The sequence below is a fragment of the Marmota marmota genome, unplaced genomic scaffold (assembly GCF_001458135.2).
Source record: "Marmota marmota marmota unplaced genomic scaffold, marMar, whole genome shotgun sequence".
Classification (NCBI taxonomy): domain Eukaryota; kingdom Metazoa; phylum Chordata; class Mammalia; order Rodentia; family Sciuridae; genus Marmota; species Marmota marmota.
The window spans coordinates 49,811,002-49,837,597 of record NW_025999853.1 but is presented as its reverse complement, the minus strand read 5'-3'; the positions used below and the strand labels follow the sequence as shown (position 1 = coordinate 49,837,597).

At 38.2% G+C, this 26,596-nt stretch overlaps 1 protein-coding gene across 2 annotated transcripts in view; it reads right to left on the bottom strand.

Annotated features, from left to right (window-relative positions):
- Positions 1 to 26,596, bottom strand: part of LOC107140205 (SAP domain containing ribonucleoprotein) — a 55,931-nt gene that overhangs the window by 5,754 nt on the left and 23,581 nt on the right. The window contains exons 9-11 of one of the 2 annotated variants that reach the window (XR_007349303.1): positions 25,514 to 25,582; positions 3,326 to 3,415; positions 909 to 1,076 (exon numbers count right to left, since the gene is read on the bottom strand). Coding sequence is in view for 1 of the 2 variants with exons in the window: in XM_015483261.2 (XP_015338747.1) it covers positions 1,035 to 1,076; positions 3,326 to 3,415; positions 25,514 to 25,582 (201 nt within the window). In the remaining variant the exon portion in view is untranslated. Of the gene's footprint in view, positions 1 to 797; positions 1,077 to 3,325; positions 3,416 to 25,513; positions 25,583 to 26,596 lie in introns of those variants that run through there. The other variant, XM_015483261.2, reaches the window with a different exon arrangement.

Sequence of the window (26,596 nt, the reverse complement as noted above, 5' to 3'; positions counted from 1 at the left end):
CACCAAAACTGCAATAGCATCCTTCTGCAACAGAAGAAGATAAACTAGCACAGGGCTTAACAAAAAGCTAAGTAGAGTTGGGATATAGCTCAGTGGTATTGTACTGGCCTTCCATGTGCAAGACCCTAGGTTTAATCCCTGCCACTGGGGCGGGGGGGGGGGGGGGAAAGGTAGCATCCCATCCCATTGCTTATGTTCTCAATTATCTAATAATGTTTAATGTTTAACATTTTTTATATTCTTTCATACTTTGAATCCCTATATTTTCTTCTATCTCTGAGGAGCATCCAGCCCATCAATCTTCCTGAACTGCAAAACTGACAAGGTCCCACACAGTGATTTGTTCTGGAACCAATTATCATGCCAGGCCACATGAAAAATAGGGTCCTTCTTACTGTAGGAGTCTGGGCTCCATTTTATCCAACAACAGGACTTTGTTTCTAGCTTATAGTAGGGAATTATAAATCATTAGTCCTTGTATTTATATTGTTTCTATCTCCTAAAACCTCCTATGCTCCCTCTATTTTATCTCTATGGGTCACTCCAACCTGCTAAAACAAAGATTCAGGGAGCAACTTGACCTCTTTACAGAAGTTAATGAGGTAAAAGGATGCCTGTGAGTACAAGCAAAGGTAATAAATGGGCTTAAAGGGTAGACTCATACTCAACCTTATCTTCTTTCTAAGGGATAAAGACATTATGGCTAATTCCCCATAATATTTGCTCCCAAAACTCCCCTTATCTTACCTAATCTGGCTCCAAGAACTTATATTAGGAGCACCTAATAAAACACATTGTTCTCTTTTCTGTTTTTTTATTAACAAGCAAAATAATTAAAAACAAAACCACAACAACCTTAAAGTTGGAACAACAGTAAGTTAAATTGCTGCTGGAGTTCACTGATGTACCTGAGGTACATGCTCCCTCACTTCGAGGCAGGATGTAGGCACATAACTGTGCACTTAGGTATACATGTGACCAAGAAGAATCAGAAATGGAAACCACGGGAGAATGGAAAGCATCAAGAACTTTCATCACGCAATCCCAAAACGCTCTGCTCTTTTCCTCTTCTTTGCCTGTAAGGAAAAAGCAAGAAGAAAAAAATAGTAAGATAACAGTAGCTTAGGTTCCTGGCTGCTTTAATCCAAACTCACATGAACTGTCACAAGGTCCAAGAAGAAGGGATGACCCTGACTTTAAGCTTTGTAGCCAGAGATTTAATTCCTGAATCTCTTCAGTTAGTCAGCTGAGGCGGTTTAGTGAGAAAGGAGAATGAAAAGAAAAGATTACAGGAGGTGGGAGGGGAGGCGAGCAAAGGAGAATAGTAGTAGAAAATGGAAAGATTTTCTAAGGAGACAGGGCCCTCAGCCTAAAACAAGAGAGCCTGCAAATAATGGGTCCTGAATAGGTTGGGGAAAGTATCGGGGAGGGTATTGGGGAGGGAGATGAAAATTTCAGGGAACAAAGAATGGTGAGGATGCCCTTTTGAGCAGTCAGGCCCAATAGTAGCTATTCCTTAGGCCTCTAATCCACAGAAAAGAATATAAATCTTCAATGCCAAAAGAATAAATTTAAAGAGAGGAGGGTGTTTACAGATGACTCCTAAGAGAGGCAACACTGGAGAGGGGCCACAAAACAGCTTAAATCCTTCATTCTCACAACCACTGCTCCAGCAAAGAAGGAACCCTTTTTCAGCCCATTCATGCCAAAGGTCTAGCCTATATTATTTAAAAAAGAAAAAAAAATACGCACTAGCCCACTGCATCTCACCTGGACTACTAAGACAGTTCTCTGAACCCAAAAATCTTCTTGTGAACTTCATTAGCCACAGAAGTTATGACTCCTCTACATATGCTGATTCTTCCAATAAAAACCACTGTTCCCGGCCACCCAATCCACAACCTCCTTACCCTACAAGAGGCCAAGTGTACCTACTTAGCAAGCATGCCTGGTTTAACAATAATTTCTTTGGCAAGAAGGAAACAATTTCAACAGGAATTAAAACAAACCTAAGTTTACTTCAAGCTCATTCTGGTAAATCAGAGAGTAAATGAATAGATATAAGAAGTGACATTTTATTCTCAGAAGCACAAAGAATACAAACTTCTTTAGTTTGTTCCAAGTAGAAAGTGCAAACTGATCTGACTATAATTTTTAGGCTTACTTACAAGATTATCTCTGATATTTATTCATAAAGAAGCTTAACAAGAGTTTGAATGTATAAGGAAACAAAATTTAGAGGCTATCTCCAGAAGCAGATAGAGGGAAGAAATCCTGGATTAAATGGAAGTTTTAAAGAACATTCCAAATTCTTTGCTCTTCAAGAAACTTCCTGTAACACTACAAATACTCATTATTTCAATTGTACTTTATGTACACCCCAGGTGACAGATATCTGGTCTCAATTACAGATATTCTCAAATCAGCAAAGCAACATTGTCTGTCAATGCTGAATCTCAATGAATATGAGTTATTCCAGTGGAAACTGAGGCATGGATGAATATGAACCTTAAAAAAAAAAAAGATACTCTTTCCTTTTGTAAATAAAGTGGTAACAATAAGGGGATGGGGCTGGGGCTAGGACTAAGACTCAGTGGTAGAGTCCTTGCCTAGCATTCATGAGGCCCTGGATTCAAACCCAAACACTGGGGGGAAAAAAAAAAAAAAAAAAAAACCAAAGTAATAAGAACAAAAACTCTCATTTCTGATTTGTGTCCACTGTCCTATTCCAGAGAAAGTTGGGCAAAATTACACTTATATCTAGGTTGGAGGTAGCTTTATTAAATAATCAAAGGAAAAATGCCCAGTAAGGAACAAAAACACTATTATTTATTCAATACTTAAAATACAACAGGCATTAACCTGAGTGTCTTACATATAGCATCAATTCAGTCTTGAAGTACTACTCTGAGGTGAGTATATTATATTCTCCTGACAATGAAACAAAAGCTCAGGAAAAGTGGTGGAGCCAATTTTCAAATCCAAACCTACATGATTTCATCACAAGATGACACCCCCCCCCCCCCCCCCCCGCCCCCCAAGCAAAAGGCAAATGACTTGTCCTGTGGGAACTGAAGAAGTAGGCTGGGGGTGCTGGGGTTGTGGCTCAGCGGTAGAGCACTCGTCTAAGCATGTGCAAGGCCCTGGGTTCAATCCTCAGCACCACATAAAAATAAATTAATTAATATAAAAGCAGTGTGTCCAACTACAACTAAAAAAATAAAAAGAAGAAGTAGGCTGGGGAAACAGAAGTGTTTTGCTCATTCAACATATTCACCCTAATTTCCCCTTAAGAGCTCTATGAAGCATTCAAAGAATATTTTACCTCTGTATCCTCTGTGGTTCCAGTTCCAGCTGAACTTGTGACAATTCCAAATCGCTCCTTCCTCTTTTTCAGCTTTTCATCATCTTCAGACTGTTCAGGACAAGAAAAATGGTTGAATCAAGCTAGTCTCTATTCACAAAGTAAATAGAAAAGAAATCATAATTTATTGATTATAATATGCAAGCCAACCTTGTACTGAGATAAGGATCACACACAAAAACAGAAAAGACAGATAAGAAACTGAATAATCTAGTAGTATAGTTTGGAGATGTTGTGAGATGGGTGGTTTTTTGTTTTGTTTTTTTTTTTGGCAGTATTAGGGATTGAACTCAGCAGTACTTCATCATTGAGCTACATCCCCAGTCCCTTTTTATTTTCTATTTTGAAGTCAGGGTCTTAATAAGTTGTCAACGGTGGCCTCGAACTTCTGATCCTCCTGTCACTGTGATCATAGAGGGTTGTGCCATCACACCTGGCCAAGCCTGACCTTTGAATTATGTTCTGTTTTCCCATCTGGAAATATGATCTTTTCCTCACACAAGTACTCCTGCCACGGTATCATTTGGCACATGTGTATGGATCCTCACTGCTATGTGTAGACTTTCAGCCTCCAAAACTGTGAGCTAAATAAGTTACCCAGCCTCCATTTTTTTTTTCAGGGCCAAACTTATATTTGTTAAGAACAGTAAGCCCTCACTACATTGTCATTGTTGCAGACCGCAGAGCACCTTCAGAACTTGATACAAAGAATTCCTGTCCATGAAGCTAGTTACAGAAGAGTTCTCAGTTATTTCTTTATAGCAACAAAAAACGGTAATAGTAGCCTATTATACCTAGAATGACTAAAAAACTTATTTTAGGTAGGGCTTCAATACTCTTTAAACTAGAGTAGAGAAACAGCAAGAAATATCCATAAAACAAACTTCTTGCTCAAGAAATTTGGTAGCTCAAATATATGGAAAACTAAGGTTTGACAGAGTAACTCCTGCAGAGAACAGTTTGGTAGAAGGTATCTAAGATGCCTGTTGAACATACCAACAAGTACCATTTACTTACCAGGGAACAGAAGGGGAAGGGAGCCAGAGTGTTTGAAACACCCAGAAAAGTCACAGAAAGTTCTAAATAGTTTGAAATGATTTCGAGAAAAGGTGTCCAAGTGACAGCTGCAGTCATTTAAGAGATATGCTCTAGATATTTTTCAAGCATCGATGACCATTCATGATGCCTGCCTAGTAACTGGGGAGAATATTTCATCTTACTATATGAATCAGACCTGGTCACTCCCCCTACTCCACCGGGTGGTACTGGGCTTGAACCCAGGGGTGTCTACCAGTTAGCTACATCTCCATTCCTCAGCCCTTTTTATTTTTTAAATAGCAAGACAGAGTCTTGCTATTGCCAAGGCTGACCTTGAACTTGCAATCTTCCTGACATAGCCTCTCAAATTGCTGGGATTACAAGCGTGTGACACTGTGCCCAGCTACTTATAGCTATTTTAAAGATGAGCTACTGAACTGGGTGCATACATGAGTGGTAAAGCACTTATCTAGCATGCACAAGGTCCTGGGTTCAAGACCCAGCTCCACAAAAAAATAAAAAGAGAGAGAGAGAAGAAAAACTGACCTACTGTTTACTTCCAACATTATTCAATATAACAGTCCTGGATATATTCAAATAAGGACCTAAACATTACTGTTTATTTTTTTGGTGTGGTACTGGGGATTGAACCCAGGACCTTACGCATGCGAGGCAAGCACTATATCAACTGAGCTATATCCCCATCCCATTTTAAGTTATTTTTACCTTCACCTTCCCTTCACACCTAGTCACCAGTTATCAAAAGCTCAGCCTCAGGATTTGTAAATACCACATGGGCTCCCCAAGTGTTCTTCCCCCAGAAAGATTTTCTAAAACTTGGCACATCTATTCAAAGATCCCATCTTCTCATAATCTCAACATCCCCTCTACTCCATATAGACATACCCACCATCACCATAGGGCAAGAGAGTTTATTTTAAATGAGCTTTTCTCTATGTGGAAATTAAATTCCACAAGGAATTTATGTTTCTACCATCTACAGGTAGGCTGTGTCTTTGGTGTCCCAAAACCACAGAGTCAAAAAGCAAAAATAATCAAAAGACCTACCAAAAAAAAAAAAAAAAAAGGAATTTTTCAATACCTCTGCTCTCAATCCCAACCAAGGAATTGCCTTTGTCCCCATGACCACAGCAGCCATCTCTACAATAAAGGGCAGGGCAGCTATCCAGCATTCTATGCTCAATTTATTTAATTAATCCAGCTCCTTGAACAAAGCATCAAGAATACTATCTCAGTCTTTGATTCTTTCAGTTTATTTTCTCCCTTTTGCTGTGCCTTCTTTCTAATGAATAGGAAGGGAGCCAGAAAGCTTGAGAGCCATGAAGGAGTAAAGAATCCTACACAGGAGTTATTTTTAAAAAGTATATTACTACAATAAACTGTTGCCTACACAGTTTTTCCACCTTTTTTATTGTAACTATCAATCTATGCTGGGTGCCCAATTACTATAATCTAAACTACTTTTGTGTGTGTGTGTGTGTGTTGCTGGAGATGGAAGTCAGGGCTTTGTGCATGTGAGGCAAGCACTTCACTAACTGAGCTATATCCCCAGCCCTAATCTAAACTACTTTAAAACACTAAGCCAGGTTCCAAGAAAAAGAGACATATTCTTGTCCTTTGTCATGTAAAAAAATAATAACAACATTATAGTCACTAACATTTGAGTGCTTCCTATGTGTCAGGTACTGTGTGGAGTTCTTTACATGCAGTAATACATTTAATTTGTTTAACAATCCTATAAAGTAAGCATTATGATTAAATTCATCCTGTAGATATGAAAACTGGGGCTTGGGGTAATTAAATAACTTGCCAATGTCTCACAAATAATGGCATAGTCAGGATCAGAACCAGGAAATTTTACTCAAGAACCCACTCCTAATTTTACCATCTCTTCTGCTATCACACATATGTATTTCTTTGGAAGAACTGTAACAAAACAGAAGAGATGCTTAATTCTCAAAGGAAAAGGATAATCAAGACCCTAAGTAGTTAGAAATTGCTTTAACCATTTCCATATCACTCATATAACTGGGTCAACACTAAGATTCCATCACTTTTCTAGTAATCACTTATCTCCATTTTATAAATTACATCTAGAGAAAAGGCTCCACTTAGTTAAGTTTCTTTTTGCCTCAATTTGTTTCTAATTTTGGCTAACTGGCCCTGCTAAGAAGCATTTCCAGTAAACACAAAGCCCCACCATATTTTCACTATTAAGGAGGAAAGTTTCCTTGATTTTGTCTATTACCCCTAAGACAAAAGCAAGTAAGAGATACAAATGGAAATTTCATAATGAGAACCAGTTTCAGCGGGGTTCAAAGGAGCATCCCTTCTTGGGGAAAGACACAAATAGAACATCATTATGCTGAAGTACCATTTTGAGCTTGCTTTCTTTTTCATTCAATTCAGTGCTAGAAGTACTTCAGCAAGTTCCAGTCAGAGAAGGACACACTACTGATGAAACCTAGCCTTTATTTGGAGTGCTTGCCTCACATGCACAAAGCCCTGGGTTCCATCTCCAGCACCACACACACACACACACAAAAGTAGTTTAGATTATAGTAATTGGGCAGCCAGCATAGATTGATAGTTACAACAAAAGTACAGACCCTGAGGTCACTCCCTTCACAAATCTCACCACAAAGCTACATCCACTTGGCAAGTGGGGAGGCAGACTTTTTCCTTGTTCTTTACTTTGCTATATCCTAAAATGGGTAGTTTGAATTCTAAATTAAATCTCCTGTATTTTCTTTTGAGCTCAAAAGTGAGGAAAGGACAAGCATCAGAAAAAGGAGGTGAGGATACACTTCCTCAGTCACTAAGACTAGTATCAGAGATTTTCCCAGGAGCTTTCCCTTTTTAATCAGATTTTGGGGGCCTCTCCTAGAGATCCAGGCAGAGCATCTGCTCCAAATTCATCAGGGGTTGGGGGGGGGGCTAACACTGCTTTCCCCACCTACCGCAAACAGCCTGCCTTTCCCTCCCCAACTTAGCACCCCTCTTACAGCCTCTTTCCTCCTTGCCCTGCAGGGAAAGTGCACAAGAGGCCCAGTAAATCAACACAGTTCTAATGATCTTTCTCACTTGACCCTTCTAGCGTGACGGAGTCACATGGAAACAAACGTACAATAAACTTCACTCCATCTTTAGCTCCTTCCTGACAGGTTTTGATTCATGGGATGGTGAGACCCATCTGAGGGAAATTACCTCAATCAAAACACATCTCTCTCTGCATTCATCAGGCCAATGTTCCCCCAGGCCATGCTCAAGTGCACAAATGGGGTTATACATCTGCAGACAGTACTGACCTCTCTAATTAGGTGTCATATACATTTGCAAACCTTTTCCCTTCATCACTCTCTGAATTCCCTTCTCCAAATCCTCAACTACTAAAAATCTCTTTTTTCTTCCTGTGTATGACCTTGTGCAGGAGGAAAAGTGCTTGAATCCAAAGTGCTTTATTTCCTATCAAGTGCATACTCCTTAAAACATACAACTTGCATCTAAAATCAGAGGAGAAACCTGTCCTCATTGACCAAACACAGGCACTGGATGTTCAGATTAATCTATATACTTCACTCTCTGCTCCACTCTCTCCCTCCTCAAGAGTTAAAACACCAAGGCAACTGACAGATGATAATAATTTCAGCACACACAAGCCTCATGGCATCCAATAACTGCCTTGTTTGCTTCTCCTTTTTAAAATCTCACTTATAAAATGAGGAAGAATTCTGCAAAAAAAAGGAGGGAGCACCCATAAGAACAGAAGGCATGATCTATATTTAATAAAACCAAATACTCCCATGAAACACTATTACTAAAAAAGAAAAAAAAAAAGAAACATTATTACTGTATGCATGTATTTATTTATTTATTTGAGTGGTGGGGATTGAACCCAGGGAGGTTCTACCACTGAGCTACATCCCCAGCCCTATCTATATAATCTATCTATCTATTTATTGGTACTATGGATTTAACCCAGGGGCACTTTACTACAGAGCAACATCCTCAGCTTCCCCCTCCTCTTTTTTACTTTTTATTTTGAAACAGGGGCTTGCTAAGTTGCTGAGGCTGGCCTCAAACTTGCAATGCTGCTGCCTCGGTCTCCCAAGTGCTGGGATTATAGATGTGCACCATGTGTCTGGCTCCTTTTTACTTTTTGAGACCCTCACTAAATTGCCAAGGCTGGAGTTGAACTTGTGATTCTCCTGCTTCAGCCTGGGATTATAAGCATGTACCACTGCACCTGGCTACCATCTTCTCTTTCTAGGACTAGGTTGCCAGGCTTTATTATTTCATCTAAGTATCAATGTCTACAAAAAGAGATATGCTAACATATTTGAAAAGAGTAGGGGTCCAGCCTCTACACAGACCCAATCTCAGGTACTCCAAAGACCTCTAAAGAATTGCTCTTGTTGATCTATGTGACATCAATTATTTATGATATTTTTTAGGTACTGGGGATTGAACCCAGGGCTCTTTACCATTGAGCTATATCCCAGACCCTTTTGTTTTTTCAATCAGGGTCTTGCTAAATTCCTGAAAGTCTCCCTAAATTGCTGAGGTTAGTCTCCAACATGCAATTCTCTTTGCTTTGCCTCCTGAGTCACTGGGATTAAAGGCACATTACTACGCCTGTCTGTGGCATCAATTTAAATCAACATTTTCAATAGTGCTACAACCATAAAATTAATTCGTTCATTCACTAGTCATTTAAATTAGATTCATCTGAGTGTCTACTTTGGGTCAAGCACTGTTTTGGCCCTGGAATATAGAAATGAAGAAGATAAAGATCCTCAGTCTCATGAGGCTTAGAAATACACCACCAAGTTACTATAAAAATGGGTACACTGGGGCTGGGGTTGTGGCTCAGCAGTAGAGTGCTCGCCTAGCACACTCGAGGCCCTGGGTTTGATTCTCAGCATCACTTAAAAATAAATAAAATAAAGGTATTGTGTTTAACTAAAACTAAAAATAAATACTTAAAAAATGTATACATTGTTCCTTATATTACTGAATTATGAGGACCCACAGGAAATTTTTCTTTCTGATCCCCAGATCCAAAATACTCCAGCTTTTTATGAGCAACCTGTTAGTTTTTCCTTGTGAATTCTGTGAACCACTATCAATAGTGCACTGTGCTTTCCTCTTTCTGCTGGCTGATTATAAAGTTTGGAGCCAAATGTGTGGTTTGTCTCTGTAGAAGTGATTTGAAAATTTTTCTATTATAAGAGAGGCCAGACAGCTGGGCTCAGTGGTGCACATCTATAATCCCAGCAACTTGTGACATTGAGACAGGAGGATCACAAGTTCAAAACCAGCCTCAGCAACTTAGTGATGATGACCTAAGTAATTTAGTAAAACCCTATCTCAAAATAAAAAATAAAAAAGGGATGTAACTCAGTGGTTAAATGCCCCTGGGTTAAATACTTAGGAGAGAGGGAGGGAGGGAGGGAGGGAAGGAAGGGAGGAAGGGAGGAAGGAAGGAAGGAAGGAAGGAAGGAAGGAAGGGAGTCCTGAAGTACTGACATGAGAGAAACATAAGATCTAGAAAGAAAAACCCAAATATCAGAACCAGAGGTAGGAGCTTAGAAAGCAAGATGAAGTGCAGTCAGTTACAAGGTTGCTGGTGATCCCTTTAGAATTTTACTCCTCATTAAATATAATGGAATTTATTTAAAAATACTTCAATGACCTGAGAAGGAAAAAGAGAGGAAAAGAAGGTACCAGGTGAAAACTAGAAATTTTAAATTAAGGACTCTTGACAATGGTTTCCATGGCACATGTGCTATAGCCAAGAATTAAGTCCCAAGTGGAAAATCAGCTTCAACAATTGGCAGTTAAATACCAAAGATGTTTTCTTTCTTTCTTTTCTTTTTTTTTTTTTTTAGAGAGAGAGAGAATTTTAATATTTATTTTTAGTTATCAGCAGACACAACATCTTTGTTTGTATGTGGTGCTGAGGATAGAACCCGGGCCGCACGCATGCCAGGCGAGCATGCTACCTCTTGAGCCACATCCCCAGCCCAAAGATGTTTTCTTTCTTTCCTTTCATATTCTTCTCTCTCTCTCTCTCTCTCTCTCTCTCTCTCTCTTTCTTTCTTTCTTTCTTTCTTTCCAATACTGGGTATAGAACCCAGGGCCTCACAGATGCTAGGCAAGCACTCCACCCAGGAGCTACAGTCCCAGCCCCCACCCCATAGGTGTTTTCTAAAGTAACTGCCTCTTTTTTTCTAACAGAATACCAATATTAATAACTCTACACAAAGTGGAGTTATAACTTGGTGAGTTTCCCAGTACAACTGTGTCTTTAAGATTCAAATTCAAGAGGACAAAAATTTTTCAAAACTTAAGAATTTTATCCTGACTACAATAAAGAATAGTGCTGGCCTGTGTACTAGGGTTATTTGTTCTGCCAAAAGGAGTCCAATTTGATGTAATTAGCACCCCACGGCCATGTGTTCAAAGCATTCACCTTCTTCAACCTTATTACCACTGCCACTCTGGATCATAAAAAGAAAACTAAGAGAAACAAAACAATGACCTAAAGTGTAACCCAGGCATATTTAGGACATTCGAACTCAGTAATTCCCAAGAACACAAAAGAAAGTATTCACTGGACTCAAATTAGACATATCTTCATATTCTCGAGGATACCAAAAGAATTTTAACCAAGCCAAACATTGTTCTTGGTTGGTGAACAAACTCACCCTCTATCCTTTTCATACCATGTTTAAGGAACACAAATTCCAATCTAAAGAATTCAGTCAAAGAAAGGGACATTTTGGAGAAACTCTGGTACTGCAATGAATATTTCCCTCAGAAGTCTTTTATCTGCAGTCATGGAAGAGAGACTTATAGTAATCTAAGATGGTCATATTAAAAAAAAAAAAAGATCAACTCCCCCCCTTTGAAATGAATTGCACATTAAGATGTTAACAGTTCTCAGGCCAATCTAATTTTCCAAGGGAATGTAAGGTAGTGAGACAAAAAAAGAGAGCTTTATGGTCACTTTTCTGAATTTCATTGCCACATGACTGATGGCAGGATGAAAAGCAGAGCCTGGGGGCTTGCAGGGGATGATAGATTAATGACAACACGGCCTTGACTTCCCAGATGTAAAGGTTATAAAACACTCCAGGGTGAACTTTCAATTTCATACTCACAGGGTGAATGACAACAACTGATGGTTTTTCTCTCAGAAAACACTTCAATGCTTAAACACGCAGCTGTCACTTCCCTGCCCCTATTTCTGAAATCCATCTGAACTTTTTTTATTCTTGAGCCTTTCTGCCAGCCAGACCACAGAACAGGAGGTGATCCCCCAAAAAACAATACATAGACTAAAAGATGAAGGAGTAAACTAGTAGAGTATGCCACCTCAGCAGGTAACATGGTAAAGAGATACTCCAACATTCTACACACATATGTGTAACACCTCTTCAATATAATCACCTGTTCTCAGCAATCTCCACCTGTAAAATCAGAATCAACTTTGCAGGGCTAGTAGGGGGCTAGGAACTTTAAAGCTATACCAGAATTAGAAGCACTAAAAACAGTCATCTCCTCCATCTTCACAGAATCTGAAACCAAAATCACAGTCTGCTCAGAACCCAAACACTCTTTTAAAGATTCACTAGCTCCTATCACTTTTTCTTTCTCTCATCCAAATCAGGTTCTTTCCCCAACCCCCCTTCTCTTTAGCCCCAGAGGAGGTCGTCTCGGTCTTGCTCTAGCTGATTGTAGGACAAAGCAAAGCAGGTGGAGGAAATGAAGGTTTCACACTTGAGACCCCCGGAAACTGAGTTTCTATTAAAAGTCTCCACCTCCCTCCCTTAAAAGCCAGGAAGCTGCTGCTTTTAAGGATAAGCGATGCAGAGCTTGGCAGAAATGTCAAGAAGTCAGTAGAGGGAAGCTAAAACTTTAGAAGGGAGGTTAATGCTGTCTTAACCAAAACATAAAGAGAATGAAGAGGCAAAAAAAGATAGTTACCTGAGCATTCAGAAATTTAGAAGGAGTAATCAGAAAACAGAGGCTTTTTGCCTGGAGTATTTAAAAATGCAGATTCCAAGAGCTGAGATGCAGTGGTAAGGCATTTGCAAACAAAGTCCTGGGTTCAAACCCCATTACAGCAGGCAGATTCCTAGCTTCACCCCAACCATAAATCAGAATCTCAAAAAGGGCAGGCATACAGAGCTGAAAGGGTTCCCCTAGTGATCCTTCTGTGCAGCCATATTTGGGAACAATTGCAAATAGCTTTGACAAAATATACACAAGCCCCACCACACAAATATATTTATTTGGTAGCAGTGGGGTGAACCCATGAGAGCTCTACCACTGATTTACAATCCTCAGTCCATTTTGATTTTGAGACAAGGTCTTGCTAAATTGTCAAACTGGCTTCAAACTTGTGATCCTCGGGCCTCAGCCTCCCCTATGAGATGATAGGTATACACCACCATGCTGGTTTAAACCAAAAAGTTTAAAATAATTTCTCTTATAGTTTAAATAAGTGGCCATCCAGCTCCAATCTCTCCCCACTAACAGCAGGGGTCTTCCAAAAGTTTATGCTTCCTACAAATAGGATATCTCAGCTGTAGGGATAAGAAGGTAAAAAAACTGTGAAGGAATCACACAGGGCTCTGAGTAGTATCATCTTACTGCCTTCCTAAAATTCAAATAGAGAAGCAAAGAGAATTTTTCACCAGAATAGTTCAATACAAGGAAAACATGCCAAAGATCACCAAGGAATTGGGAGGCCAGCCTGAGCAACACAGCCAGATCTCATTTCTTAGAAAAACATGCCCAAACAAAATGAGGGCACACTTCAGGTGCACAGGAGCAAAAGATAGGTAACTAGGTCCAAGCATGAAAAGGATTTTGTTTTTTCCCTAGGGAACTGATACAAAGAAAAAGGAGGAATATCAATAAGTGGGAGAAGACGATTTCTCCTAAGGCTCACATATTCATTTAGAGCACTAAAGAGGTCCATCCTATATGGCCTCTCGTTGTAAAGCTCTGTTCATTTCCAAATGCTCCTTTTTTTCAATCATCACATACTTAAGCAGAGGCATGGTAGTAAGAATTTTGTAACTGCCTCTGCTTTATACCCTAATAAACTCCACCAATAAATACTTTCTAAAAGTCCAGACCAAGCATTTCAAACATAATCCCCTTCTCAACAGCATATCCATTGCTAGAGATTTAAAGATTCAATATTTGATCTTTAATAAAGCGTCAAGTCAGAATAGTAGCTTAATTTGAACTCACAGTACTTATTTCATTTTGAAAAGATTTTGGCCTAAGATTTGTATTTTTATTTGATTTTTTTTTTTTTTTTAGTTGGTGCTGGGGATTGAACCCAGGACCTTGTGCATGTGAGGCAGGCACTCTACCACCTGAGCTACATAACCAGCCCTATTTGATATCTTTTGACCTGGGAAGGTAGAGAGAGAGTTTTATATCTAGGTTAGGTGTGTTTTAGTTTCTTGAATCTTATTTAACTGTTAAATACAATGTCCTGTTAATGTGTCTAAAGAACTGTGGTTTCTTAAATAAAACTCCTAGTATTGGGCTGGGGATGTGGCTCAAGCGGTAGCGCGCTCGCCTGGCATGCGTGCGGCCCGGGTTCGATCCTCAGCACCACATACAAACAAAGATGTTGTGTCCGCCAAATACTAAAAAATAAATATTAAAAAAAAAAAAAAAACTCCTAGTATTGTCTACATACTGCTCATAAGACTTTGAGTTTCTTTAAAGCTTCTACTAGGATGGAGATTACTTGTGTACTCCCTTTTATTTGTTTAGTGGTGGCCCAACTTTTCAGCAAGACCTTAATGAAGAATGCTTTTTCTTCAGTTTTACATATATGCTTGCATTTAAAAAAAAAAAAACATTATGCTTTGCCCAGTTTTGGTGAAAATGTTCTGCTAGGATGAAATAATATATAAAAGTATTCGTTTTATATAAAGTAGCTTATATTTGCTCATCTTTTTTTATGTGTATGTAAAATCAGAAATTGAGCATAATTTATTTCCTTTGGATGGAAGGCATGGTTAGGTTTAAAGGAGCTTAAACACCATAGCTTACTGTTCCAGATGTATAGGTACAGAAGTGCTTTGTCAAGCTTCTTGATCCATTTATATCATAAAGGAGGGTTTTTCAGAGTAATAAAGTTCTTTGTATGTCAGTGTTCTTTGTGACAATGCATAGTTGCATTTTTGCTTGTTCTATTTTCTTAAGAAAACTTCTTTCTTTAAATTTCCTTAAAAAGGGCTGGGGATGTGGCTCAAGCGGTAGCGCGCTCGCCTGGCATGCGTGCGGCCCGGGTTCGATCCTCAGCACCACATACAAACAAAGATGTTGTGTCCACCGAAAACTAAAAAATAAATATTAAAAAATTCTCTCTCTCTCTCTTCAAAAAAAAAAAAATTTTTTTCCTTAAAAAAAGATGTTTCAGTTGGCTAATAGAATATCTTTTTTTTTTTTTTTTTTTTTTAATGAAGAGCTGAGAAGCTATGGGAATAGGTAAGAGCTAAGCATAATTTTAATTTAAGCTCTGAAAAAGTATATTATTCTAGACATGTTTGGTATGCCAATAGAGGTCTTTAAAAATGGGTTTGTATGTTAATGACTTGTTTTTCTAATGTTCACTGAATATTTTACACCAAGACTGTACTGTTTTACATTAATACTGCATATTTTTCTAAGTGAATTGAATAAAGGATATCATAAGCACTGGTTAAAAAAAAAAGTAGAAAACAAAGATTCAATATTTAACATTAAATCCAAATGTAATATACTCTGCAAATACATTTCTACTTTTGTCCTAAGAATCTGCTCTGGTAATGAAAAGGTAAGAATTTTGTACTGATTTTTTTAATTATGAGAAAACAGTAAAGAAAAAGGGAAAGGAGGAAAAGAATTAACACCTTCTAGATTTTAACAAGGGATCTTAGATTATATAAAAACAGAGGCCGGGCTGGGGTTGTGGCTTAGCAGTAGAGCGTGTTCACGTAGCAAGTGCGAGGCCCTGGATTCGAGCCTCAGCACCACATAAAAATAAATATTGTGTCCAACTACAACTAAAAAATAAACAACAACAACAACAACACCCTGGCTGGTGCAGTGGCACACACCTGTAATCCCAGCGACTCGTGATGCAGGAGGATCCTGAGTTCAAAGGTAGCCTCAGCAAAGGCAAAGCACTAAGCAACTCAGTGAGACCCTGTCTTAAAATAAAAAATAAAATAGGGCTAGGGATGTGCTAAGTGGTTAAGTGCCCCTGAGTTCAATCCCCAGTACCACAAACAAACAAACAAAAACACAAAATCAGAGCCTTTAGTAGTACCATCACCTTCAGGCATGAAGAACATTTACTATTTTGGTGATACATAAACCAGAGCCTTTAGTAATACCATCACCCTCAGGCATGAAGAACAATTTCACTATTTTGGTGATACATAAGAAAAGGAACTATCTGTAATTATTAAATTTTATTTTAATTGAGCCTGTATGAATAAAATGTTACCCCTCCTTATAAACACTAGCTCAAAGAACAGTATTACTCAGGTTTTCACCTCTTAAGTACTTAAGTACATCCTAAATATTACTAAACTTCTATAGTTCTCACTGAGGTACCTTTTAACATTAAAATATCCTATCATACCCCCCCCAAAAAAAACTTCTAGTAACACATACACCAAAAAACAAACAACCTACTAAAAAAAAACCCATCCTTTACCCCACCTCCTTTTTTCCTCCCATACAGATTTTTAAGGATAGTTGTACTTGGATTCAGTTATCTCACATTTCACCACATCTAGGAAACATCTGGGAATGGATAGACATTTCACTTACAAAAGCCAGGTCAGTCACTGATCACCCTAATGTTATACCTGCAACTAGATAAACAACCAGACATAATGTGATTTAAAAATAATTTACCTTATATACTAAGAATAGTATTTTCTTTTTAAACTGTCACTCAGGGGATAATCCTATTTTAAGAAGTTGACTGGCAAAAACAACTGAAGGTATTTAAAAATAAAAAAGACAACAGAATCCAGCATTCCCCACTTTTTCCAAGCTATGTTTATTGTTGGGGCAAGGGGAACCAAATAGAGGCATAAAACTTGTTGTCAATGTTGATGATTTTTATCAGGTAATCAGTCCTGACATGTCAGAAGGAATTCCAACACTGGCAGCAGTGGATCTGGGGTGTTTTTTGTTTGTTTGTTTTTCCGGGGATTGAACTCAGGGGATGCTCAGCCACTGAGCCACATCCCTAGCCATTTTCTGTAGAAAACAGTTTCACTATCACTAAGGTGTTTGTGGGGGACTCGTTAAGTTACCAAGGCTGGTTTTGAACCTGTGATCCTCATACCTCATCCTCCCAAGCCACTGGGATTACAGGCATGTGCCAGTAGGAGTGAGGTATTAAGCAGAGGAAAAAATGTTTTTTTCTTACTACAAATTTTCTTACCTTGACTCTTTGGGTTCAAACTCAGTGAATGAAATCAGAATATAATATCAAAAGGTACAACACCTTAGTGGTCTCAACACTAACTGAAATTTACCAGATTTTTCCAAAATATCCAGTATAGTAAACAAATACCAGCGATGTAGGTTGACCTAGCATCAAAATTTTTACCTTACTCCTCTAAATTTTAAAAAACATTCCTCTTAAGGAATTTTGTTCATTTTATATCCCCCACATTTCTTGTCCACTCTACCCCAACGCACTGTGTACCCATGCCCACGCAGGACTAGGTGAAAAGTGTCCTGTAAAAAGTGTGGGTCTGATGATTCAGATATAAAAGGAAAGGAGAAAGAGAAGCTAAGCAAAGAAAGACTCTAGTTAAAATCAGAATACATTTTTAAGAGCCCTGGGCAGAAGAGACAAAAAATTCCATTTTGTCCCTTTGCTCTTCCAAATTCCTATAGCCAAGTGGTTCAACAGCAGTTGAATAGCACACATAATGACATCATTGATTGCAACGATAATAGAAGAGTGAATGAAGGGGGGCAGGGGGAAGGGAGGGAGGTGAAGATGTATTTGTGCTACATACAAAAGACAAGTTCTGTTCCTCAGCAGGGACAAATGAAGAACCAGATGACAGGATAAACTGAGGTCAGAGAGTTTCCCCTACTGTTTCTTCTTTAAACTGTTCCTTTTCCACTCCCTCAAGGTTTGTTCCATAAAACAGGTGGAGGGAGAACTGTGCACATTTTTATCTCAAAGGGGAGGAGGAAGAGAAGAAAATGAGAGACAGAGGATTATACATTCTGTCAGTGGCCTTGAAAAAGTCAAATACTTATTTTCAAAGTATTATGAATTAGCAAAAAAATTTAAAGAAGAGGTTAGATTTTTGTTGAGCTTTAAAATGTCCTGAGAAATGTTACCTATAAAATACTGAAAACTATTTGAGGTCAGGTCTTAGATCTTCCTGAAATTCATCTTCTATGATATCAATTACTATTTCTATCTACCATATACAGATGCTCCTCTACTTAAGATAATATCCCAAGAAACCCATTATAAGCTGAAAATATCTTAAGTCAAAAATGCTTTTAAGGGAGCTGGGGTGGTGGCTCAGTGACAGAGTGCTTGCCTAGCATGTGTGAGGCACTGGATTCAAATCTCAGCACTGCATATAAATAAATAAATATCCAGTGACAATTATACATACACACACACACACACACACACACACACACACTTCTACTTAGCCTACTGAACATCATAGCTTAGCAATCATAGCACTGCAAATATGGTTGTTTACCCTGGTGATCTCATGGATGACTGGGAGCTGTAACTTGCTGCTGATGGCAAGAGTATCCTACCACATATTGCTAGCTCAGGAAAAGATCAGAAATCAAAATGAGCCATAATTACACCAATTCAGGAGGCTGAGGCAGGATGATCATCAAGTTCAGCAACTTAGTGAGACCCAGTCTCAAAATGAAAAACATTTTTAAAAAATGGCTGGGGAGGGCTGGGGATATAGCTCAGTTGGCAGAGTGCTTGCCTTGCATGCACAAAGCCCTGAATTCAATCCCCAGCACACAAACAAACAAACAAAAAATGGCTGGGGATATAGGTCAGTGGTAGATAGAGCACACTTGACTCAAACCCCAGGGCATTAAAAACAAAAAAAAAAATTGAAATTGAATTTCTACTGAATGTGAGTTTCTTGTAAATGTGTATTGCTTTCACACTATCAGCAAAGTAAAAAATCGTTAAGTTGAACTAATGCAGATTGAAAACAACTGTACATGATTTATATCCTCTTACTATTTAATCAAATTAAAATGAAATTTTTCAAAGGGAAGAAGCATGTTTTTAAAACTGATGAAGAAGAGGGGAAAATTCTGTCAAACATCCTATCAATGAGATATGACGACCGGTAAGACTGACACTTTCCCCCACCTACAATTCTAATATTTGCCTTTTTTTTTTTTTTTTTGTCACATGAGAAAGGAGAATTAATTTTGGGGGGTACTGGGGATTGAACTTATAGGCACTCAACCACTGAGCCACAACCCAGCCCTATTTTATATTTCTATTTAGAGACAGGGTCTCATAGAGTTGCTTAGTGCCCCGCTTTTGCTGTGGCTGGCTTTGAACTCACGATCCTCCTGTCTCAGCCTCCTGAGCCAGTGGGATTACAGGTGTTCGCCACCAGGTCTGGTGAGAATTAATTCTGAACTTGGACTAGGCACTGCTGCTTAAATATATATGGAAAGAACCCAAACCTATTCAGCCAGCTACTTCTCCAATTTATCCTGGGATTTAATTTTTCTACCACGACTCTCTTTAAAAATATTCCACCTGAGGGCTGGGGCTGAGCTCTTGCCTAGCATGCGTAAGACTGGGTTCGATCCTCAGCACCACATAAAAATAAGCAAATAAAATAAAGGCATTCTGTCCATTACAACTACAATTAAAAAAAATTTAAAAAAAAAAACCNAAAAAAAAATATATATATATATATATATATATATATATATATATATTCCACCTGGGACTAGAGTTGTATCTTAGTGGTAGCACCCTTGCCTAGCACTTGTGAGGCACTGGGTTCGATCCTAAGCACCACATACAAATAAATAAATTAATTAAAAATATTGTGTCTATCTACAACTTAAAAAAAAATTAATTTAATTTAAACATTCCACCAAACTCCTCACCATAGCTTAGGGTTCTACAGGTGCTTTTTAAAAGCTCCATGTTGGCAATGCCCTATGTATGGCCCCACAGTTCTTCCTTTGGAAAAAGGTTTATACATTCATACCTAAACCAATAAATCCTAATTATGGACCCTCTGAGAACTGGTAACTAACTTCTAAATCCATATTATAAACTTCTTCATTTTGTCCACATCCAATGGCTAACTTCTATATGAAAATTCAGCACTAAAGGGGAGGAACAAACACCAAATATTTTTTCATTTATTTTAGATGATGGAAGGGAATCAATGTGGAATTAAATAGGCCTTCCTGAAGAGTATGAATTGAACCTAGCCTGCCCTCAGTTAGAAAAAATGAAACTTGTATGCTAGAAGACCCTAGGGCTTTCCTATGGCTTGGAACTAACTATTCTAGCTTCTTCTTAGGTATCTCAACACATTTCAGTAATAAGTTCCTCAAAAAAGGAAAAAAAAAAAAACAAGAAAAAAATAGAAAGGCATGTCTAATATCTCTCTCACTTTGAAGCAGTTCATCTCCAAATGATACTAAGATACAATACAAAAGGCTCATAAATAATCAATGCAGCTACTCAGGAATATCTCAGCTACCATCCTCAACAAGAAGTTGGTCAGTAAAAGGTATTTGGTTTGCTTTCAACCCTTTTATAGTTTAACATTTCTACACAGACCACAACCATTAGGGAAGAAAACCGGCAAAAAATCACAAATCAGATAAAAGTGGCTTTCAGGGCTTATGGGCCTTAAGATAACTTATTAAGACAGTCACATCTATATGAAAAGCCACAAGTGCAGGCAAACCCTAGTCATACTCTAATAGAGGAAAAAGAAAGATAGTAAGGTCACTAGGGTTCAAGATCTCTATACTTTCTACTACTAATCAAGAGACAGCTGGGACTGGTGGCACATGCCTATGATTTGAGCTACTGAGGAAGCTGAAGCAAAAAGATCACAAGTTCAAGGCCAGCTTGGGTAACTCAGTGAGACCCTGTCTCAAAATAAAAAATAAAAAGGACTGGAGATGTAACTCAGAGGTAGAGTACCTTTGGGTTCAATCACAAGTACCACACACACAAACACACCAAAAGGGAGAAGAGTGAGTTGATCAACCACACACTACTATACAAGCCCAGACTTGGTTTTTTTGGTTTGTTTTGTTTTCTGTATCAGGGATTGAACCCAGGGGCATTTAACCACTGAGCCATATCTCCAGCCCCCTTTTTAATATTTTATTTAAAGAAAGGGTCTCTTGCTTAGGCCTATGTTGCTGAGGCTAGCTTTTGAAGTCATGAACTTCCTGCCTCAGACTCCGAGCTGGTATTATAGGTGTGCGTCACTGCACCCGGCTTCAGACTTATTTTTATTTTTTTAAATAACACCCACCTAGATGAATTTCCTATAAATTCCTAAACTATTAAGTTTCACCTTCCCAAATATGCCAATATTTTTAAAAAACCGGTAATCCGTTCAAATTAGCTACCTCAGTTAACACTACAGCTCTAAGCCTAGGTTTAGTTTTACCAAAACTAATGTCCTTTGACCATGATGTATTAACTGAGCTAACTTACATCCTCATTTCCTCTATACAACTCTCAGTCCTTTCAAAGATGAGTTTCCTATGTGCCAGGAAAAGTCCTCTCCTTCACTAATAGGACTGACTCAAACACTAGTTCTCTTGACAGGCATGGAAAACGGGCGGGCGGGGGGGACAGGACCACAGTCCAGCACTAGACTGAAAATGGCAGATCTTATTTATCTGGGTTTTGCTTTGTTTAAGGGGATGGGAGGTTTCTTAGCCTACAGTCATCATGCGGCTTATATAAAAAGAAAACTTGCCATTCTATCCTCCAATAGTCCAAAGAGTTGGAAGGGACAATTTATAGCCTCTTATGTAAAAAATGTCTATAAATGCCAAGTGCCATTCTTTGCCCTGTCACTTTCCATTATCCTAAACCAATAGGATCCTATTCACTGAAAGCTAGGCTAAAAACATGAACGGACAGACTTTTATTGGGCAGGGAGAAAGGGAGATGATGATTTTGGAGGGCGGGTGAGTGTGGGAAGTCAAGATTTCTTAGAGACTCTGTGTAGCGCCTAATGTGTATAGTATACTAGTTAAGTTGAGAACTCGACTCATGCAAAAGTCAGCCTAGGAAGAATAGCACAGATTTAGTTTCCTCAAATTTATAATACACTTAAGCTGTAAATCCAAAATATGGAAAAGAAATGATCAGATTATGACTTTTTAAAACAATCAGTCATATATATTACTTGATCCCTTGCTCATTTGCTCCTATATACTTCCTTCCTTTCTTCATATATACTGCTCTGGAGCCAAGTCTACTGAAGAGAAAGCAAACAAGCCAGGGCCTTTAATCAGATCAAGGAAACAGAAACTCTGAAATGGAGAAGACAGGGGAAAGGTTTCTCATTGTCCTACTTGGAATACTAGGTCAGAGAAGAGGCACTAGACACTACCTCCACTACTGTCCCACTGCTAACTAAAGGAAACCTAATGGACTTAAAACTTAAAGACAAGTGGCCAAACTACACAGGCTATCCTGGAATCCAGAACCTCAAGAAAGATGGACAGAAGTACGCTAATATAGCTGTTCCATAAACATAAAATGAATATATTCATGTCAAGAATTTTGGCTAACCAAACAAATACAAGGTAATAACTCCTTTCCAGTGACAGACAAGTTAAGCTCAAGTCTTAGAACCAGGCAATTCTCACTAGAGAACTCAGCCAGTTGCAATTTCAGAAAAAGTTACTTGGATCATAGTGCATTCTACTGTCATGTGTAACTAATTAGAACAAATAAAAAATTAAAAAGTTACTTAGAAAAAAAAAAAAACCTTTCCTTTTCCTATCTTTTACTTCCTTCCAACTTTTTTCCTTCTAGATTTACTCTGAAACTGTTTATATTTTCTACAAGTATTAAAAAAATTATGGGGGCTGGGAATATGGCTCAAGCCTGGCATGCACGGGGCGCTGGGTTTGATCCTCACCACCACATTAAAAAAAAAAATAAAGATGTTGTGTCCACCGAAAACTAAAAAATAAATATTAAAAAAAAAATTCTCTCTCTCTCTTAAAAAAAAAAAAAAAATTCTGGGGGATGGGAGTTGTAGCTCAGTGGTGGAGCACTTGCCTCGCATGTGTGAGGCCCTGGGTTTGATCCTCAGCACCACATAAGAATAAATAAACAAAAAAATAAAGATATTTTGCCCATCTACAACTAAAAAAATATCTTTAAAAAATTCTGGGCTATAGGGATGGGGGTACAACTCAGTGACAGAACATTTACCTAGTATACGTATATACTGGAGCCAATATGTTTGATCTAGCATGGCAAAAAAATTAACTGATTTTTAAAAATTTTTTTTTCTTTTTAGTTGTAGATGGACACAATACCTTTATTGATTTTTATATGGTGCTGAGGATCAAACCCAGTGCCTCAAGTATGCTAGGCAAGCAATCTACCACTGAGCCACAAACTGATTTTTATTAAATAAATAAAGCCAGTTTACCAACAGAACTAAGAAAAAAAGAGTTTGGGGCAGGAGGATGACACGTTTGAGGCCACCCTCTGCAACTGAGCAATATCCTGTCTCATAATAAAAAATTAAAAGGGCTGTGGACATAGCTCAGTGATAAAACACCCCTGGGTTCAATCCTCAGTACCCACCCCCTCAAAAAAAAAAAAAAAAAAAAAAAAAGGCTAAGAGAAAAAGAAAACTAATATTTACTGAGGGTCAAACTGTTAGTAGGTTACAATTAATAATTAAATACACAATTATTTACTTCCCTCAACCAGGATACTGGAGATTACTCCAAACATTACCAATGAAAATCAAAAAGTTTAGTCATTTTCTCAAGGTCACAAAAGTAATATATACATATATGTATATATATGTGTATACACACACATACATATATGTGTGTGCAAATATATGTGTATAAATATTTACATTTTATTCAGCCTCCTGTGGACTAAAAATGAATAGGTCAAATATGAAGAAAGATTCTAGGGAAGGGAAGAAGGAAGAGAAGGGCTAATATCCTTATAATGAAACACATAAGAACAACTCAGGTGGGGACTGGGGTTGTAGCTCAGTGGTAGAGCATTTGCCTAGCATGTGTGAGGCACTGGGTTTGATCCTCAGCACCACATAAAAATAAATAAATAAAAAATAAAGTCATTGTGTCCATCTACAACTAGAGAAAAATATTAAAAAAAAAAAAAAAAAAGAAAGAAACCTCAGGTAGACAATATAGTATGGTGGGATTTTTCTTAGGAATGTGATCATATGACCCAAGTAGTATGACATATGATGTTCAGTTTTTTAAATTCTGAAGATACAAACACACACAGTTCTCCTAGAAGTTGGGGTGAAATTACTGCTGAGGTTTTTAAACACCTAACCCTCATATTCAAAAGAAGGAGCTAAGGCAAGTGTAGTAGCACACACCTGTAATCCTAGTGGTCAGGAGGCTGAGGCAGGAGTATTACAAGTTCAAGGCAGCCTAAGCAACTCAGCGAGGCCCTCCTAAGCAACTCAGCAAGACTCTGTCTCAAAGTAAAATATAGAAAGAGCTAGGAAGCCAGACATGGTGGCACATGCCTGTAATCCTCATGGCTCAGGAGGCTGAGGCAGGAGGATCGAGAGTTCAAAGGCAGCCACAGCAAAAGCAAGGCGCTAAGCAACTCCGTGAGACCCTGTCTCTAAATAGAAATACAAAATAGGGCTGGGGAAGTGGTCAATGATCAAGTGCCCCCAAGTTCAATCCCCAGTATCCCCCAAAAAAAGAGTTTAGAAAGTGCTAGCAATGTGGCTCAGTGGGTAAGCACCCTTGGGTTCAATCTCTGGTACCAATAAATAAATAAGGCTGAGGATATAGCTTGTGATACAGTGTCCTGGGATTAATCGTCAGTACCAAAAAACAAAACAAGAAAAGGAGCTACATGAGAATCAGAACCACAGATCCAAGAGATGCCTCTCCTTGGCCATCTACCACAACATAAACAACTTTTGGTTTTATATTAAGTCTTCCCAATTAAGCTGCAGGTAGTTTAAGAATCAAATAATCTGCCTGTCTTCCAACTCCTTTTTTTCTTTCTTATTTCACATAACTGGCAAGTATTTTTATTGGAACACCTCAGCATCATACTAGGTACATGGACCTGATGTTATACGCCTAGTAAAACATTACAAATGTAACCTAGGTTCAGGGATATAGCTCAGTGACAGAGTGCTTGCCTAAAGTATGTGAGACCCTGGATTCGACCTGCAGCACTGAAAAAAAAACCTAAAGGAAAGAAAGATGGAGCACACCTATGTACAAGGTTTTATATTCCATAGTGACAAGTGATTGCTTTCAGTTCTTAGTTTTTTTTTTTTCTTTCCTCAAAGAGGAAACAGTTTTCTAAAGTTAAATGCTTCTATACTAAAGTCAGAAATAATGAATTGTTTTTTAATGATAATTTTGGGGGATTTGAGACCTTTAAATTTTGTTTCTGGTACCTTCAACCTAAAAGACAAAACTGTTTTCTCCTAATTATTTAATTTCCATTATGCCTATATCAGAAGTTAAAACAGATGTAACAGGTTTTAACATTACTGTATTCAACATCTTGACCAAGAAAAATATAGACCATACTTTAAAAGCATGGGTGAAAGCTATGAAAACAATATGTAGAACAAAAAATTTAGCTTGTGAAATAGCTCCTATAATGTACCAAGTCAGTGAGGGGCGATATTCAAAGGACTGGATGAAATATAACCAGCTATATTCAATAGTGTCATTTCCAATTTATGTGAGCTTCCCAAGATGTTCTCATATTGCAAAACAGCACTCTTATCCAATCTACATTACCTTTCTAGAGATTGAAGAGACATTCAAACCAAATCTTTGTGCTCTTTCCTTTAGCTTATCCAGGTTAACCTATAAAAACACAGGGATATTTTAAAAAATCAAAATAGAAAATAGAGAAGGCAGAAACTATGGTCCAAAATTAAGAGTTCAAATAAGCCTATAACATCAAAGACACCCCATGTGCCAAACATGGAAACTAAGCATCACCCATCCATCCTACTGATTATTAAAAGGACTCTTCTGGAATGCAGTCAATGATTCAGTCCTGCCTTCTTCATTCATCAAAGATGGCAAGAGTCTAAGGAAAGTTTATGGCCAAAGTAGACCAAACACTACTTGAAAAAGTAAACATATATACAAATCATTACCTCCAAAAAAAGTCCATCATTCACAATCCAAAATTATTCATTCCTTCATAATCTCTGCAAATAGTTCTTTATCTTCAAACCAAAAACAAACTGACAACTGCAATGTTCCCATCTTCAAAAGACAAGTGTACCTCCACCACCCAACTGAACTCTCTTCCCTCGCTTTTCTTGGAAGCCTTGGCATATGAGAGTTGTAATCATAAGGCTGTTTAGTAGGACATTTTTATTAACATCAACAATAATAAAACATTTCACATTCACTTACAATACTGAACTGTAACCCCAAGGGCAAGATTTCTTAAAGCTGAACATATTTTACCACAGTATGTTTTCACTTTCTAAACATAGACTAGTTACAATGGCCTAAGCCATTCTTATTCTAACATTCTTTACTCTCTTGACTTTATATTTAATAGGTAATATCTAGGAAAAAAATTCTACAAACAGACCTCATAAATTGCTTCCATAGATCCTCTTGTGGTAATTAAGAACCAAACATTATCTAAAGCCACGGGACAAAGCCTAAAATTCCAATACCATAAAACAAAGGGAATGTCTCCAGCTAACAAAATCTATTCGTCTTTTCAAAAAGAGGAATACTTGGGGCTGGGGATGTGGCTCAAGCGGTAGCGTGCTCGCCTGGCATGCGTGCAGCCCGGGTTCAATCCTCAGCACCACATACAAACAAAGATGTTGTGTCCGCCAAAAACTAAAA